The sequence below is a fragment of the Heterodontus francisci genome, chromosome 5, assembly GCF_036365525.1.
Source record: "Heterodontus francisci isolate sHetFra1 chromosome 5, sHetFra1.hap1, whole genome shotgun sequence".
Taxonomy (NCBI): Eukaryota; Metazoa; Chordata; class Chondrichthyes; order Heterodontiformes; family Heterodontidae; genus Heterodontus; species Heterodontus francisci.
The window spans coordinates 23,113,216-23,128,842 of record NC_090375.1 but is presented as its reverse complement, the minus strand read 5'-3'; the positions used below and the strand labels follow the sequence as shown (position 1 = coordinate 23,128,842).

At 44.6% G+C, this 15,627-nt stretch overlaps 1 protein-coding gene across 1 annotated transcript in view; it reads left to right on the top strand.

Annotated features, from left to right (window-relative positions):
* Nucleotides 1-15,627, top strand: part of LOC137369519 (leucine-rich glioma-inactivated protein 1-like) — an 82,638-nt gene that overhangs the window by 49,460 nt on the left and 17,551 nt on the right. Inside the window, exon 5 of the mRNA XM_068030779.1 lies at nt 3,740-3,811. Coding sequence (XP_067886880.1) covers nt 3,740-3,811 — 72 coding nt within the window. The remainder of the gene's footprint in view (nt 1-3,739; nt 3,812-15,627) is intronic.

Below are 15,627 nucleotides of genomic sequence, written 5' to 3'. Positions count from 1 at the left end.
ACGTGCAGTGGGTATGGGTTTACTACAAGCTGTATAAATTTCTGAGAGTCGAAGACATCTCAAGTTACAGAAGGTAGGTGAGGTCAGTCAGCCCAGTGCCTGCTGTGCTCATGGCAGTCTAATTTCTGCACACAGGCATTAGGTCCTTCATTTCATAGGATCTTACAGCACAATAGGAGGTGATTTTCCCATTGTGCCTGTGCCAGCTCTTTGCAAAATCTATCCAATTAGTCCCACTCCCCGGCTCTTAACTGAAAGCCCCTTTTCCCCTTCAAGTATATATCCAACTCCCTTTAGAAATTTATTATTGAAACTGCTTCTGCTACCCTTTCAGACAGTGAATTCCAGATCAAACCAACTTATTGCGCAAAAAAATTCTAATCTCCCCTTGATTTAAGTAAGGGATCTACCGTCTACAGAATGGACCAGCGCAAAATCAAGATACCTTTCAGGCATCCATGGGGTGTGGGGCATCATTCCCCATGTTACATTATTTGTTCCTTTAGTGTGTGAATTATTATGATTCAGAGGACTACAAATAATATATGAAGAATACGTAGATCTTTATTGTAACTTAAACTGGAACATTCATACACACAATTAATACAGGAGTACACCTTCACATGCCTTACTCTATCGGTCTACCCCCACAGCTCTCTGGTCATGTGTGACGCGAGCGACATCATTTCCTTCGGTGACTCTGCACTTACAGTCTCTTAAACTGATCACACAACACCCAGAAATTGGCCCTCATTTTATCTTTTTTATGCCTGTAAAATGGACGCAACAAGGACCAATTTCTATCTTCATATTGGGCAAACTGAAAATCATCTTGTGCGGATTTTTAGTGGCTTTGAAGCGGACATTAAACTGAGGTCCCATATTCTTGTTCAGGAAGACATTAAAGAACCTATAGCACTACTTGATGAAGAGTAGGACATTCTGATGCCCTGGCTGGGGAGTCTAGAACTAGAAGTCACTGTCTCAGAATAAGGGATCAACCATTTAGGACTGAGATGAGGAGAAATTTCTTTACTTAAAGGGTTGTGGATCTTTGGAATTCTTTACCTCAGAGAGCTTAGAATGCTCAGTTGTTGAACATATTCAAGACAGAGATCAATCGGTTTTTGGATAATTAAGAGAATTAAGGGAATAGTGTGGGAAGGTAGAATTGAGATAGAAGATCAGCCATGATCATATTGAATGGCGGGCAGGCTTGAAGGTCCAAATGGCTTATTCCTCCTCCTACTTATTATGTTCTTATGTTCTTATCTTAACCTAAGCAACTACAGATTAACTGATTAATACTATTTGTGGCACCTTGCTGTGTACAAAATGGGTGTCTCACTTGCCTGTATAACAACAATGACTGCACTTCAAAATCATTTGTGGTATATGAAGTGCTTTTGAACTTCACTGAAAGGTACAATGCTATATAAAGCCAAGTTCTTTCTAGCTTGGTATGGAGACTCTTATAGTCATTGATTTCCATAAGCGTCAGACACCCACTTGATGAAACTGCCCTGCAGTGTTACCAGTAGGAAGGAAAATGCTAGTGAAAGGAACAACACACATTTATATAGTGCCTTGCACAACTTCAGGATGTCACAAAGTGCTTTACTGCAAATGACGTACTTTTAATTGAAGTATAGTCAATGTTGTAATGTAAGGAAATATGTCAACCAATTTGAGCACAGCAAGATCTCACAAACAGCAATGATATCAATGAACAATTAAACTTTTTTTTTTGTGATGTTGATTGAGGGACAAATGGTGGCAAGAACACTGGGAGAACTCCTCTGCTCTTCTTTGAATAGTGCCATGGGATCTTTTACATCCACCTGGGAGAGCAGATCAGGGCCTCGGTTAGTATCTTATTCAAAAGATAGCACTACTGGCAGTGTAGCACTCCCTCAGTATGACATTGAAATGTCAGCCTGGATTATGTGCTCAAGTCTCTGATAAATTGGAATACTATTTGAAAATATAATATCTCCATTTGGAGGCAGCATTTGAATGTTGGATTGAATGTTTATCAGATCCTGATGACAAAGAGTATTACAAATCCCAAACAGTTTCTCACTTAACCCTCTCCCACCATCTTATAACTACATTAGAAGTATAAAGCCACTGTATTGCATGTTAATGATATAACACCAGGGCGAAGATTCAAAAGAACCTGAAGAAACATTCTCACAGTTGCAACATGAACATTAGATCTTTGTGCAAAAAATTTGAGCGGACAATATATTAAAGCTATAAATATGTCAGAAGTAATATTTACAAATAAATAGAATGAATTTATGTTATCTGTATTTTGAAACAGTGGCCACTGTGAGCAGCGGCGAACAATAAAAATGACGGTCCGCCACACTGCGGCGATCTTGTGCACGGCAGCTCATTTAAATATGCAGGGCAGGCCGGCCTCCCCCAATCATGTGACAGGGGCAGCCTCAGCAACACCATGAATGGCGTCAGCTGCCTCTGCGCAGGCGCTAGTGTCATTTATAAAGGGCCGCCAGAGACTGCAGTGTTGAATCCCATCGCCCCACACAACACTGCAAATAATTGTATGCCCCGTTCTGCTCCAAAATAATTAGATTGCAGAGTTGCCCTCTCCCTCACTCTCAACTGCACAAAAATGCAAAGGTCACCCCTCCCCCCGCCACCCCAACACTACAAATGCAGAGTTGATTCCGTTTCTCCCCCCCCTTACACTAAAAATCCTAAATTCCCCCCTTCCCCACCTCAGTGGCACCAGCTTTCCCAGGATGGGAAAGTGAAGGCGTGTGAGTGCCGCCTGTCGCACAGAAGATCCCGAACTGCAGGTAAGATCGCGGGGGAATTGTATTTAAATGTATTCATGACCTTTATTTAAATATTTAAAGTCGTGTCTCATCGCTGAGTGGCGGTGGAGGGTGCGGGGTGGGGTGTGGAGGGAGGCCACCACGGAACCTTGCCGCTGCTGGGAAGATCGGGTCCGGCAATCCCGGACTGGGCTCCATGGCGGTGCCACTTTGATCTTCTGACCCCCCCACCGCCACAGAGCCTGACATTGAGAACTGAACAAAATTCAGCCCAGTGTCTCTGTGACATGCACCCATGAAGTCCATATCCATACAATGATATGGTTAACAGATTCCTAAGGTAAGTGGGCAGTAGGGTTGAAATCTGTGGCACAGTGGTGCAGTGGTTAGCACCGCAGCCTCACAGCCCCAGTGACCCGGGTTCAGTTCTGGGTACTGCCTGTGCGGAGTTTGCAAGTTCTCCTTGTGTCTGCGTGGGTTTCCTCTGGGTGCTCCGGTTTCCTCCCACAGACAAAGACTTGCAGGTTGATAGGTAAATTGGCCATTGTAAATTGCCCCTAGTGTAGGTAGGTGGTAGGAGAATGGTGGGGATGTGGTAGAGAATATGGGGTTAATGTAGGATTAGTATAAAATGGGTGGTTGTTGTTCGGCACAGACTTGGTGGGCTGAAGGGCCTGTTTCAGTGCTGTATCAATAAATAAATATAGTGACCATGGATTAAAATTTGGTCAATACATGTTCATCTGAGGCAGGATCACATCATATAAGAGTTCTTCTGAAGTTGGCTCCTTTCTCACGTATATAAAACTGGGATCCAAGCTGGTCTCACTGCAGGCCAGTCTTGTAGTACACCAGTCCAGACACAAGTTATAAGCAAATGTGATGTTAAAAAAATTAACATTAACATAATTTCTTCATTTTTGTTTTGACAGAAGCTTGGCAAACAACAATCTTAAGACACTTCCAAAGGATGTATTCAAAGGGCTGGATGCCTTAACTAATGTGTAAGAATGATCTGTAATTATGATTACACGGCAATGCGAGCATTTATGCTAAATAACACTTTAAAAGGGTCTCTAACATACTGTAATTTCTGATACAATGGTGGGGTGGTGGGGGAGGGTATCAGAAAAGAGACGTTGCAAATAGGCCGTCCATTTTACACCCTACCTGATTTCTTGTTCCATTGTGTAAAACAGGCTGACGATTGGCTATTGCCTGTTTTGCATCACTGTCAAAGATCAATTTCACCTCCCCCTACAACCCCAAGGGTCTTAGTGCCATCATTTTGTTCAATATTTGCTGAATCCATGAGATTGTGAGTTTTTAGCATTTAAGAGGAGTGCAGTATTTTTGGAGCTTAGACAGGGTGGCAAGTTTTCTGCAGGGATTCTCCCAATCTCCGAACTTCGACAAAAGATTGGTGTATGGTCACTTACCCCATTTCACTGGGACTCTGCCAATTCTTCACCAAATATATGGCGGGATATCAGGAGAACCCCTACTGAATTCAACCCCAACATGTTTTAGACAGATCTGACTCTGAAATATAAAAGGTCTAAATATAGCAATAAAAACCAGACCATAAGTACAGTGAGCATATATTCACAGCGCAAAGCCTCACTGGATGGTGGAATTTTCAGGACGTTTTCCACATCAACCACTGTAGGCTCAGTCCAAGATCGGCAGAAACCTTGTAGAAATGGAATAAACAGACAGCTATTTGTGCCATTTCGCAGGGTTTTGTGCCCATCTTCTTCCGTGGTTATGGTAGGAGATTGGGAAAAGCTGAACCAAAATTCCAGAAGCTGATTATAACACAATAGGGATTCAAGGTTGATCTTTTCCTAGCTCCAAGTGCAATCTGTGCAGCATTTTGCTTTGCTTGGCAGATGTCCCGCAAGAAGTTTTGACCATGGAGGTAATTTTATCTTAACCCATCTGGCTGGAACCTGCTCGATTTACACTCAATCTGATTTTACTTTCCATTAAAGTCAACTAATCTTTTCTGAGGATCTGAGAAGGGGATTGGCACAATGGGGTTGGTCAGGTGCTGATTGCCTCCATTCCCCATGTTTAAGGTGAAATCCTCGTTCCAGGTGGTCACCTCCTGCAGTTGAACTATCCAGTGCTGATGTTGGGATGGCGGTGCCAGGGTGGGTGGGGGGTGGTGAGGGGGTGGGTACGGGGTGGTTTGCTCAGCTGCTTTCCATCTTTCGGTAAAGCTGTTGAAGGCATATCCCTGGCTGCCTTCCTGCCTACAGGAATTGGAAGATTTTTTTATTTATTTAGAGATAAAGCACTGAAACAGGCCCTTCGACCCACCGAGTCTGTGCCGACCAACAACCACCCATTTATACTAACCCTACAGTAACCCCATATTCCCTATCACCTCCCTACACTAGGGGCAATTTATAATGGCCAATTTACCTATCACCTGCAAGTCTTTTGGATGTGGGAGGAAACCGGAGTACCCGGCGAAAACCCACGCAGACACAGGGAGAACTTGCAAACTCCGCACAGGCAGTACCCAGAATCGAACCCGGGTCGCTGGAGCTGTGAGGCTGTGGTGCTAACCACTGCGCCGCCCACATGCTATTGAAGATTCCACATCTTCTAAATTGCTTTTATCCTCCCTTCCTAACAGCACTGTGGGTGTACCTACCTCACATGGACTGCAGTGGTTCAAAAAGGCAGCTCACCACCATCTTCTCAAGGGCAATTAGGGATGGGCAATAAATGCTGGCCTGGCCAGCGACGCCCACATCCCATGAACGAATAAAAAAAAAAATCCAACGTATGGCGGAAAAGCCTAATCACCAGGAGGACTGGATTTAAAGATACTGCAGGATATCCATCTGGCCCTGGTACTTTTCTAGATTGGAGGTTTGACCAATATTGGATACCATTGGCTGAGATTGGAGTATCCATCTTGTGCGTGCTTTCCTCTGGCATTTGACGGAGTCAGAAGGCAGTTGGATGCCCCTCATTTCTTGTTGTGCAGCTTGAACCTCTGAGTTAGTAAGTTCCTTACTGATTTAGATTGGATGCTGGTCATCTCACCAATTGCTTTGTGAAGTGATGTGATGTCTCTGTTCTGTTCCTGTGTGCAGTGTGTGCACAAGAGGTTTCCTAGGCTTCTCTCCCTGTGCATAGTAGTTAGTCCTGGTTTAGCACAGTATCCTTTTTATGCTTGCAGCTCACCAGAGATTCTTTCCTTGATAAGGATGGAGTGGCCAGTTTGCCACTCTGTGTCAGCTAAGTGCCCTGAGCAGTGCTAGTTCCATTTTGCTGTCAAAGGGTTTTCTGGATAAAGGAGATGGGTTTACCTTTTTGTTTATTCATTCAAAGAATATGGGTGTCATGGGCAAGGCCAGCAATTATTGCCCATCCCTAACTGCCCTCGAGACACTGAGTTGCTTGCTGGGCCATTTCAGAGGGCAGTTAAGAACTAACTGCATTGTTGTGGGTCTGGAGTAACTTAGCAATGTATCCCTTCTCCCTTTCACCTCTGTTATGAGCTCACAGCAGTCTTGCTTGTACTGTGTCTTTATTGAACAGCCTGCAGTGAGTGCCTCATGGTAGAGGTCACATGACTATGACAAGCCAGGAGGCACATTAGTACAGTATTGCACTTCTATCCCAAACATCCCCCTTTTCATACAAAAAACCCCCCCAAAAATTGCATGCATTATCATTTACACTGTGAGTTTCCCAGGTTACCTACTATGCGCACAACTGTTCTCATGCATTAGCAGTTCATTATTCTTGTCAGTCGCTGCACATGCATTGCACACATAGGGCTGGATTTTACCAAGCCATCAACGTTCGGGCTCTGTAGTGGGGGAGGACGCGTAAGATGGGGCCGGCAGCGGTTTGCCATGAAGGCTGATGCTGGGAGGGTCCAACATGCATAAATTTAAATGAACTTACCTTCAATTTTCTGAGCCCGCTGCAATCTTTGGCATGGTGGCTGGAAATCCTGTGCCTTCAATTTCCTATCCCGTGATTGGCAGCGGGCTCTTAAAAACCAGCCCAATGTCTCTGCTGGGTTGATGACTTCCAGAGTATGTCGAGCTGCAGCTTCACGTTGGACCTGGAAGATTTCACACTCTGTCGTAGCATCCTCTATTTTCTTGTAAGGGAGTGCTGCCTTTGGCAGCATGTCAGCGATGTACATCTGTTTCCCTTGCTTGTATGTCACATCCAGATGATATCTCTGCAACCGGAGTAGCATTCTTTGCAGCTGCTTTGGAGCAGATCATAGCAGCTTGAGGAAAATGCTTTGAAGTGGCCTGTGGTTGGACTCAACTGTCACTTTGTCTCTTCCAGTTAGGTATTGATGAAAATGTTCACAATTAGAGACAATGGCAGGCACTGTTTCTCGATCTGAGTATAGCGTCATTCTGTTTGCTTTAAACGCCCTGGATGCAGATGCAACCGGTTGTTCTTGCTGCATTAGGGTTGCTCCGAGTCCTGTCTCGCTGGCGTCACACTGCAGGGTGACTCCATCATTGATGTAATTGTATTTCAGCACTGGCATTGTTATCACTAGTTGCTTGAATTTAGTGAATGCTGTTTCATGTTCTGCACCCCCATACCACTGCATGTCCTTGGCAGTGAGTTGGCATAATGGTTCACATGCCGACGACAAATTGGGCAAGAATTTTGCTAAATAGTTGACAAATCCAATGAATCGTTGCACTGCTTTTACATCTGTCTAAGCATCGCTGCTACTGCTCTCACCTTTTTCAGGATCCGGGCAAAGTCCTTTTGCTGTCAGTACATTACCTAGGTACTTGACTTGGGGCCTTTTTTATTGCAATTTTTTCTTGTTAAGCTTCAGGTTCATCTAGTGAGCTCGGTCCAGCAGTTGCACTAGATTTTGATCGTGGTCAGCAATGGCTTCTTCCATTGTATCTCCACATCAATAAACTAGCAGATCATCCACTGTAGCTTTCACTCCGGGGAGATCACTAACTATCTCATGCTGTCTGCATTGATACTCCTCCGGAGACGTGGAAATGCCAAACGGCATGCGCAACCATCTGCATCTCCTGAACGGCGTCCAGAATGTAGTTAGAAAGCTGCTGCTTTCATCCAGCTTCACATCTAGGGTAGTGAAAATTTTTACCTTTGCAAGTTGTGGTAAAATTCCTTCGATGGTTAGCATAAGGTAGTGAGATCTCTTCATAGCTTTATTTAGATCCTTTGAATTGATGCATACTGTCAGCTTTCCAGGTTGTTTCATGGCTACCATGCTGCTAATCCACTCAGTAGGGGTTGTCGCTTTCTTGATTACTTCCTTCTTTCAGGCTGGCCTTGAGGGTAGCTGGATCTTGGCAGATGCTGAATTGGTCTTACCCTCTCACCTACTTCGAGATGATATTCTCCAGGACGACATCCTAAACCTGTAAATACATCATTGTACTCCTCTAGGATCTGTTCCGCAGTCAATGATTTTGCGTGCTGCGACACATTGCAAATCTCTTTTTGCACATTGAGGGTTACTAGTCCAAACATTAGACTTGCTCCGGCTGAGATGAGTGGCTTTTGCTATGATCTGGAAGTGCAGATCTTCATCTTGACATTGCATTGGGCTCTCAGAGTAATTTGTCCTCTCAGCACTAGTATGGTGCCATCATATAGCCTCAACCTTACTTTCGAGGGCTTCATTTTTGGATCGCTATGTTAAGCTACTTCGGACAGGTCTGTGAAGGTCATGATGTTGCATGACGCACCGGTGTCTATCAATCACTTTATGTTGATTTGATGTTCTCCCTCTGCAATCATCATTCCGACAGTCACAAACCATTTATCACCTATAATCTGACTGAACCAACCTGTTGTCTGGTGTATAGTGATTTATCAGACTCTGCAGCTGATCTCCAATGGCCATCTGTACCTGCTTGTTGTGCTTCCTTCTAGCCAAATACTTGTGTGAAAAATAATTTGGCTTCTTGCAGTGAGAACACTGCTCTCCCTATGCTGAACATGCTTTCTTTTCCTTTGTGTGATGTTCTCCACAGTATTTGCATCCTGCCTTTTGTCTGTGATCGTTCTGCCCTTTTGGCCTGGTCTGTTCTACCATGAATATACTCTAGCTGCTGATTTATAACCTCAGCACTTCTGCACATGTTGATCACTTTCCTGAAAATTTCTCCCCTCTCAGTAGACGTGCTCTCATTGTGGGATCTCTTTTTCCTAAACAATCCTGTCTTTAATTGGATCATCTTTTATAGAAATCATGGAACGTTTACGGCACAAAAAGAGGCCACTTGGCCCATCACATCTGTGCCGGCTGTTCCACCCATTCTAATCCCACTTTCCAGCATTTGGTCTGTGGGTCTGCAGATTACAGCACTTGAGTTGCATATCCACACTCCTTTTGAATGAGTTGCCTCAACTACCCTTTCAGGCAGGGAGCTCCAGACCCCCACCAGGTCAAAACTTTTTCCTCATCTCCCCTCTAATCTTTCTACCAATCACTAGGCCCCTCAAAATTTTCAATCAAAACTCCCCTCAGCCTTCTCTGTTCCAAGGAGAACAACCCCAGCCTATCCAATCTTTCCTCATAGTTTCATTTTTCCAGTCCCGGCAACATCCTCGTAAATCTCCTCTGTACCCTCTCTAGAGCAATTACATCCTTTCTGTAATGAGGTGACCAGAACTGCACACAGTACTCATGTTGTGGCCTAACCAATGATTTATACTGTTCCAGAATAACCTCTCTGCTCTTATATTCTATACTTCGGCTAATATAGGAAAGGGACAGCACTGTCTCGTTAGACGTGTTTTTTATCTTAAATTTCTGATGTTAACCACCTTATCAACCTGTCCTGCTACCTTCAGGGATCTGTGGACATTCACTCCAAGGTCCCTCACTTCCTCTCCACCTTTCAGTATTTTCCCATTAATCGTGTATTTCTTTGCCTTGTTTGACCTCCCCGCATCACCTCACACTTCTCCAGGTTGAATTCCATTTGCCACTTTTCTGCCCATCTGACCAGACCATCAATATCTTCCTGCAGCCTACAGCTATCCTCCTCGCTGTCTACCACACGGCTAATCTTTGTGTCGTCTGCAGACTTGTTGATCATGCCCCCCACATTTACGTCCAAATCGTTAATATATACCACAAGAAGCAGGGAACCCAGTACTGAGCCCTTTGGAACACCACTGGAAACAGCTGTCCAGTCGCAAGAATGCATGTCAACAATTACCCTTTGTTAATAAAAGCAAAATACTGCGGATGCTGGAAATCTGAAACAAAAACAAGAAATGCTGGATTCACTCAGCAGGTCTGGCAGCATCTGTGGAAAGAGAAGCAGAGTTAACGTTTCGGGTCAGTTACCCTTTGTTTCCTGCCACTGAGCCAATTTTGTATCCACTTTGCTGCATTTCCCTGGAATCCATGGGCTTTTGTTTTTTTAGCCAGTGGGACCTTGTCAAAAGCCTTGCTAAAATCCATGTAGACCACATCAACTGCACTACCCTCATCAATCTTCCTTGTTAATTGTTCAAAAAATTCGATCAAGTTGGTCAAACAAGATCTTTCCTTAACAAATCCATGTTATCCTTGATTAATCTGTGCCTTTCCAAGTGACAGTTTATCCTGACTGTCAGAATAGATTCCAATAGTTTGCCCACAACTGAGGTTAGTTTTAGTTTTCGGGTGTTACGACCCGGTGAGGAAGTTGTCTAGGGGTCCCTCTCAGCCTTCACCTCGTCTTACCCTGACAGGGTTTAATTTTAAACATACCATGTTTTTAGCTCCCCCTCGGTAAATCCTTGTTCACTGCTTTCCAATTATAAGGCAAAGAAACTGGCACAAACCTTAGGTTTAAAGAAGAAAAGTTGAAATTTATTCAACTTAAACTCTAATTCGGGTAACGCCTTTGGATACACGACGCACCCATGCTAGCATGCATACATGATTCACACATGCAAATAGAGACAGAAAAGAGAAGAAAAAAAATAAAGTGGAAAAGTTAGAGGCAATATCTGAAAAGTTTATGTTACAGTTCTTTGAGCTCACTGTAGAGTCCTTGATTGCAGGTAGATCTTGCTTTTCGTTGGGGCCCAGTATTCTTCTTAAACCTTGTTCGCTGTAGGAGACTTTTCTCTCTTGGGGTTCATGTGTCTTCAGTGGATTCAGAGGCTTGTGAAAAAGAGATGGGAGCAGGCAGGAGAGACCTTTTCAGTCCGGGAGCAAACAGTCTTTCTAAGTTCAAACTCTCTGTGGCCAGTTCAAAAGAAAACCCTGGGGGGAACAGCCAGTTAGTCATGTGACCAGCTGGTCTAACCAGTCCTGGCCCTTGTGGATTGTATCCTCCTGAGCAGGCCCTGGAACGTGCTTCCTCACGTTCGATGTTTGTTAGTATATAAATGTTTTTTTCCAGCCACGGCTGATCTGCTTAACAAAGGCATAATAAGGGCAGCACAGTGGCGCAGTGGTTAGCACCACAGCCTCACAGCTCCAGGGACCCGGGTTCGATTCTGGGTACTGCCTGTGCGGAGTTTGCAAGTTCTCCCTGTGACCGCGTGGGTTTTCTCTGGGTGCTCCGGTTTCCTCCCACATCCAAAAGACTTGCAGGTGATAGGTAAATTGGCCGTTATAAATTGCCCCTAGTGTAGGTAGGTGATAGGGAATATGGGATTACTGTAGGGTTAGTATAAATGGGTGGTTGTTGGTCGGCACAGACTCGGTGGGCCGAAGGGCCTGTTTCAGTGCTGTATCTCTAAATAAATAAAACAAAAATAAATAAAAAATAAATAAAGTCATTTCCTCACTCCAACAACAGTTAAAAATCAATGTTCATGACAAAATTGATGTGCTTCATTCTTGGCAGGTGGGGACCTAACATGACACCTCCACACCCAGCGGAATGAAATGTGATTTGAGAAAAGTGTATTTCATTAAAAGGGTCGAGAGAAGATTTAAGATGCAGGGGAAAAACACGTGTCTCTCTCTCTCATTCATTAACATTCATTCTTAAATTCTAAAACATATTAAAACTGCCCCGTTTTTGGCATCCCAGTAAACATGTGGTTTTTGGGGAAATTCTTTTCAATTTGCCCATTTCCATGGCTGCCTAGTATCTTTGAGATTGTTAGGTGTAATTAGCCCTAAGTTGGAACTTTTGTTTCCTCAGGAGAGTCAGTAGTGGGTGGGTCTATCCTGAACTCTCTTTCAGTGCTTTGCTGGGTCATGCAAAGGCTTTTGACTTTGGGAGACGGGTGCTTCTCTTCAGTTCTGACTGTGGGGGAGGATTTTTTGCTTATCTCCCCTTTGTCCTCTGGGACACTCCTGCCTGCAGGTATTTTGCAGCCTCTACTACACTCTCCTGTGGCATTTTGACTAGGTGAGGCATCACCCTCACGTTTTCTGTGCCCCCCAGAGGTCTTTCTTTGCCTCTGCAGGTTCCTGTAAATGTTGTTAGCAACTCTGGTGGGGTACTTGTGTCTGCATTTACGTAGAAGGATGTGGTGTCTAACTTTTCACATTTTTCGGGTTTGGCTGACCAGAGATTAGGGGTTTTCATCCGGGATTCCTCCCGGACTTCCTTTAATCTGCCCTCTTGGTCGCTTTTTCCCCTTCCTTTCTAAACTTTTGCCAGTCTTGTGCCTGCCTGTCTCTTTTTGTTCTCGGTGGGGGTCCCTTGCAGTTCACTAGCCCTCCTCCGCTGGAGGGTCCTCCTGACACTGGTACAGGACTTAGGGGTGCAGGTTTCACTATAGGTTGGGGTTTCCCCGTAACCTGGCACATGTGGCAACTCCTGCGTACTCCACCACATTTTTGTGGAGTTTTGGCCAGTCAAACTGGTCTTTTGGTCTTTTGTATACTGGCATGTACAGCCACTGTAGTCTCGTGGGCCCTTCATAATATTTCTCTCCAGTACCGCTGCAGCACCACTAACTGGTGAACTACTGTCCACTCCTTGCTCTCAGGTCTGTGAGGAGATCTCCAATTCCTCATCAGTACCTCATTCTTTAGATAGTAGCTATCAGGGACTCCCTCTGCTTCACTTTCAGACTGGGCAGCCTGTGCTAACTCTCGCAGTACTGGGTCGGATTGCTGAGCCTCAGCTAGGTAAAATCCATTTAATTCATTCCCTGGGTCTCTTAACTTTCCAAAGAAAGTCTCAGACAGACAGACAGACTTGGTCATCTGCCTGCAGTGCCAATACAGTCTCCTGTGGGGGAGCTGGTTTGATCATGGCCTGATCCATTACACATTCAGGGAAACTGCAGGGGTCCGTCTGCACCACTGGGGGGCGGCTACCACCTTCACCCCTGCCAGATCATACCTTGGAGCAGGTCAACCCTGTCCACAGACAATCCTGATGGTGTCCAGGTACTGCCCTCCAATACCATCCACCATTCTGGTGTTCACTGCACTCTCTGGGGGAAAGGTCAGGCCGTTTCCCAGTAAAAGGGATCAAGTAGCTCCTGTGTCCCTGAGAATTTACTATGGGCTTGCATAGAAACATAGAAAATAGGAGCAGGAGTAGACCATTTGGCCCTTCGAGCCTGCTCCGCCATTCAGTATGATCATGGCTGATCATCCAACTCAGTAACCTATTCCCACTTTTCCCCTATATCCTTTGATCCCTTTCGCCCCAAGAGCTATATCTAACTCCTTCTTGAAAACATACAATGTTTTGGCCTCAACTGCTTTCTGTGGTAGCGAATTCCACAGGCTCACCACTCTCTGGGTGAAGTAATTTCTCCTCATCTCAGTCCTGAAAGGTTTACCCCGTATCCTTAGACTATGACCCCTGGTTCTGGACTCCCCCACCATCAGGAACATCCTTCCTGCACCTACCCTGTCAAGTCCTGTTAGAATTTTATAGGTTTCTATGAGATCCCCTCTTCCGAACTCCAGCGAATATAATTCTAACCGACTCAATCTCTCCTCATACGTCAATCCCGCCATCCCAGGCATCAGTCTGGTAAACCTTCGCTGCACTCCCTCTGTAGCAAGAACATCCTTCCTCAGATAAGGAAACCAAAACTACACACAATATTCCAGGTGTGGCCTCACCAAAGCCCTGTATAATTGCAGCAAGACATCCCTGTTTTTGTACTCGAATCCTTTCGCTATGAAGGCCAACATACCAGATGCCTTTTTTACCGCCTGTTGCACCTGCATGCTTACCTTCAGCGAGTTGTGTACGAGAACTCCCAGGTCTCATTGCATATTCCCCTCTCTCAGTTTATAGCCGTTCAGATAATAATCTGCCTTCCTGTTTTTGCTACCAAAGTGGATAACCTCACATTTATCCACATTATACTGCATCTGCCATGCATTTGCCCACTCACTCAACTTGTCCAAATCACCCTGAAGCCTCTCTGCATCCTTCTCACAACTCACCCTCCCACCCAGTTTTGTGTCATCTGCAAATTTGGAGATATTACATTTAGTTCCCTCATCTAATTCATTAATGTATATTGTGAATAGCTGGGGTCCTAGCACCGATCCCTGCGGTACCCCACTAGTCACTGCCTGCCATTCGGAAAAAGACCCATTTATCCCTACTTTTTGTTTCCTATATGCCAACCAATTTTCTATCCATTGCAATACACTACCCCCAATCCCATGTGCTTTAGTTTTACACGCTAATCTCTTATGTGGGACTTTGTCGAAAACCTTCTGAAAGTCCAAATAAACCACATCCACTAGCTCCCCCTCATCAACTCTACTAGTTCCATCCTCGAAGAATTCTAGTATATTTGTCAAGCATGATTTCCCTTTCATAAATCCATGCTGACTCTGCCTGATTCTACCACTGTTCTCTAAGTGCTCTGCTATAAAATCTGTGATAATGGACTCTAGAATTTTCCCCACTACCAACGTCAGGCTGACTGGCCTATAATTCCCTGTTTTCTCTCTACCTCCCTTTTTAAATAGTGGGGTTACATTAGCTACCCTCCAATCTGTAGGAACTGTTCCAGAGTCTATAGAATCTTGGAAGATGACCACCAATGCATCCACTATTTCTAGGGCCACTTCCTTAACTACTCTGGGATGCATACCATAAGGCCCTGGGGATTTATCGGCCTTCAATCCCATCAATTTCCCCAACACCATTTCTCTACTATACTGATTTCTTTCAGTTCCTCTCTCTCACTAAGCCCTGTGTTCCCCAACATTTCTGGTAATGATATTTGTGCCCTCCTTTGTGAAGACAGAACCAAAGTATGCATTTAGTTGGTCAGCCATTTCTTTATTCCCCATAAGAAATTGCCCTGTTTCTGACTGTAAGGGACCTACATTTGTCTTCACAAATCTTTGTCCCTTCACATACCTATGGAAACTTTTACAGTCAGTTATTATGTTCCCCGCAAGCTTGCTCTCGTACTCTATTTTCCCCTTCTTAATCAATCGCTTGGTCCTCCTTTGCTGAATTCTAAACTGCTCCCAATCCTCAGGTCTGTTGTTTTTCCTGGCAAATTTATATGCTTCTTCCTTGGATCTAATGCTATTTCTAATTTCCCTTGTAAGCCATGGTTTGGCTACCTTTCCCGTTTTACTTTTGCGCCAGACAGAGATAACCAATTGTTGCAGTTCATCCATGCACTCTTTAAATGTTTGCCATTGCCTATCCAGTGTCATCCCTTTAAGTGACGTTTCCCAATCCGTCATGGCCAACTCGTGCCTCATTCCTTCGTAGTTTCCTTTACTAAGATTCAGGACCCTTGTCTCAGAATCAACTACGTCACTCTCCCTCTTGATGAAGAATTCTATCATATTATGGTCATTCATCCCCAAGGGCTCTCGCAGCACTAGATTGTCAATTTTTCCTCTCTCATTACA